Genomic DNA, 2841 nt, shown 5'->3' with positions numbered 1-2841 from the left:
TCTTGTTACTTAGGAGCAGATTTCTTCGGAGAGTTAGACACTCTCTCCTCATTATCACCACTCTTCTCTGGTGATTTCCCTCTCTGTTTTTCACTCACATGTGCTTCATTCCTTTTGTTAGGACAACAGCTTGCTACATGTCCCTTGGTATGACATTTGAAGCACCATCTTTTTGTTGAAGACTTCTTTACAGAAGCCTTTGAACTAGATCCTTCATTTGATGACGATGCCTTAGAAGGACTTTGTTCAGTTTGCTTAGATTCAGATTTTTCTATGTTTCTATTTTTTGCAAACTTTACATTTGATTCATTTTCAATAACAGTGGTTTCGTTTTTCATGTCACTTCCTTGAACAAAAGTAACCTTTTTAATAAAAGTTTGGTTTTTATTCTTAGGAGGTGAATTTTTCTTTTCAAAACGGGTTCCCTGTTATTTTCCTTCTTAACACTATCATACTCAGACACATCACTTTGTTCTGATGTGGAACTACTTGGTGATGTTGACACAAAGTCTGTTAGCTCATCTTCATCAGGCAAGAAAGAATAGTCATGACAGATAGATGGTGGAACTTCATTGAAGCCCTGGAAGCCCACACTGGTCTTGTCATTACTTTTCTTCAAGCCACCCATCATGTGTTTCATGACAAAAGTTAAGTCTCTAAATTGACTCAATTTCTTTTCAGGTTCAACAATTTTTAATTGTGCTTTAGACAACTCTTTGCACTTTTCAGAAACCTCTTTTGTTTTCTCACGCATAGTGTCATGAGCTAAGTCTATGATTTGAAGTTTTCGTTTAATTTGCAGGCTAAAACTTCATTTTCAGTTTCATAACCTTTTATCTTCTTCAAATATAAAGACTCGTTTCTTTTAACAAAAAAGTTTGATTCTTTTATGTTACACATCTCATTTACCAGACTTTGGTTTTGTGTTGATAACCTATCAACCTCACCCTGTAATTCCTGACATCTTAAACAAACAGAATTAACAGAATTAGAACTTACCTCTCCTATTGGTTTGTCTACGTTGGCCATGAGAGCAGCAATTTCAGCTGCTATCTTTTTGTAAGCAGCATCCTTCTCTTCAGCTTCCTTTTCATCTTCAGGCTTTAGCTTTTCTTCTTCAGCTTCAGTTGTCTGATCAGCATCTGCTTTTTCAGCTTCATTCTCCTTCTCTACTTCAGCGTCTACCTTAGCTTCAGCATCAACCTTTGCTTCAGCATCATCTGGGACTATCTCTGCCTTGAATGCATTTGTGACGTTTTCATCACCTTCCAGATGAACACTCCAATCATAGGAGCCCACTTGTGCTGTAGAGGTCAAAGCCCTTGAGCTAGCGTTGTTTGAAGCATTCCTATTACTTGAACTCTGACTCGAAGACTCTGTTTTAGGCCTTTGACACTCCCTAGCAAAGTGTCCATAACTCTGATAGTTAAAGCATCTCACTTTGATCTTGTCAAAACCAACGCTCTTCCCAACAAACTTCCTTCCTGTCCTATTCATGAACCTCTTGACTCTTCTGGAAATCATGGCCATTTTCCATTGTTGATCCATTTCTTCTAGGTCATCAGGGTCAATCTGATCATAATCTTCATCAAAACTTGCAGGATCAGATATCTTTCCCTGAATGTAGTTCTCGTAAGAAGCAACAAAGGAAGCAAGTAAAGCAAGATGTTCTTCTGTAGCCTTCACACTCATCGACATAGACTTGGTACTGCTACTCTGATTAGTAGCTGATTGTCTCTTAGCTCCAGTTGATCCTCCTGAAGAAGCAACAAAACATACATCACCCTCTGCATTAATGGTAACCTGCTCATTCTCATATGAAAGGAACGCAGTTGCAGAATCACTAGAAGCTTTGTGTGATGATGAAGATGGAATGCCTTTGTAAATCCCTGGATCTTGAACCTGATCGTATCATGTTTCCTTCTTCTTCATGTTGAGCTCATAAGCTCTCAGCTTACCAACCACTTCTTCTTAATTCTTTAGTCTCATAATCAGCTTCCCCCTTGATCATGAGAGTATAAATATCCCACTTAGTGGGTAAAGCATCAAGCAACTTATCATTTATATCTATGTCAGTGTATCCTTCTATGTCATAATTGTCCATTTCTGACATCATATGATAGTATCTATTGATGATATCTTCGAGAGACTCATTTCTCATACCCTTAAAAATAGCAAACTGCTTCTTCAGCAGGTCTACCTTGTTCTTCTTGACATCAGCATTGCCCTCAAATCTCTTCTCTAATGCATCCCACATCTCTTTCGAGGTAGTGTACCTCTTGAAAGTATGTTTAATGCCATCAGGAAGTGACATCTTTATTGCAGCAATGGCTCTCTTTTCTGCTTCATACATTTTCTTCTGCTCAACCTCCATGTTAACATATGCAGTGACCCGTTGTCTGCCTTCAAACTCATGAGTTAGGTTCGTGTACCCATCTTCAATACAGATCCACATACGAGTGTCCTGATATTCAATGAAAGACTGAAACCTGTCTGTCCATGTAAGGTAGTTTTCAACCTTCATCATCTTTGGAGGTTTGTTCATTGTGCCAACCTTATGCTCCATCCTTAAAAACTCATTCAAGTTCGACATGTTTGACATTTTAACACAACCGACTGGTTAAAACCGTAAAAAAAGTTTTCAATAACTGTGATTTCCAAATTCTACCGTTAGACTCATCTCGAGAATACGAATACAATGATATATATTGTCCATAACCTTTTTCATGATTTCTGTGCCCTCTTTTTGTCCTAAAAACCCCACGAGTCTAACCCTGCACTTGGTTTGTTAAGATTGTTTATGGATCAAACTCTACACCTAACTACGTTTAAAACCGAATG

The 2841-nt window shown here is 38.2% G+C and overlaps 1 protein-coding gene across 1 annotated transcript; it reads right to left on the bottom strand.

Moving 5' to 3' along the window:
* Positions 1-771: 771 nt before the first annotated feature.
* On the bottom strand, positions 772-2374 carry LOC110924935. Its single transcript, XM_022168907.1, has 4 exons — positions 1963-2374; positions 1596-1757; positions 1000-1553; positions 772-957 (listed from the first exon to the last, which is right to left on the bottom strand). The coding sequence occupies exons 1-4, from the start codon at positions 2372-2374 to the stop codon at positions 772-774; spliced, it is 1314 nt and encodes a 437-aa protein (XP_022024599.1).
* Positions 2375-2841: the final 467 nt, after the last annotated feature.

This window comes from Helianthus annuus, chromosome 4 (assembly GCF_002127325.2).
Source record: "Helianthus annuus cultivar XRQ/B chromosome 4, HanXRQr2.0-SUNRISE, whole genome shotgun sequence".
Taxonomy (NCBI): Eukaryota; Viridiplantae; Streptophyta; class Magnoliopsida; order Asterales; family Asteraceae; genus Helianthus; species Helianthus annuus.
This window is presented reverse-complemented; position numbering and strand designations above follow the sequence as displayed.

Coding starts and splice junctions, on each gene's coding strand:
- LOC110924935 (XM_022168907.1), bottom strand. CDS start 2,374: ATGGAGGTTGAGCAGAAGAAAATGTATGAAGCAGAAAAGAGAGCCATT. Junction 1,758..1,962: donor TAAAGAATTAAGAAGAAGTG/GTTGGTAAGCTG, acceptor TTGCTTCTTCAG/GAGGATCAACTGGAGCTAAG. Junction 958..999: donor TAGACAAACCAATAGGAGAG/GTAAGTTCTAAT, acceptor TTAAGATGTCAG/GAATTACAGGGTGAGGTTGA.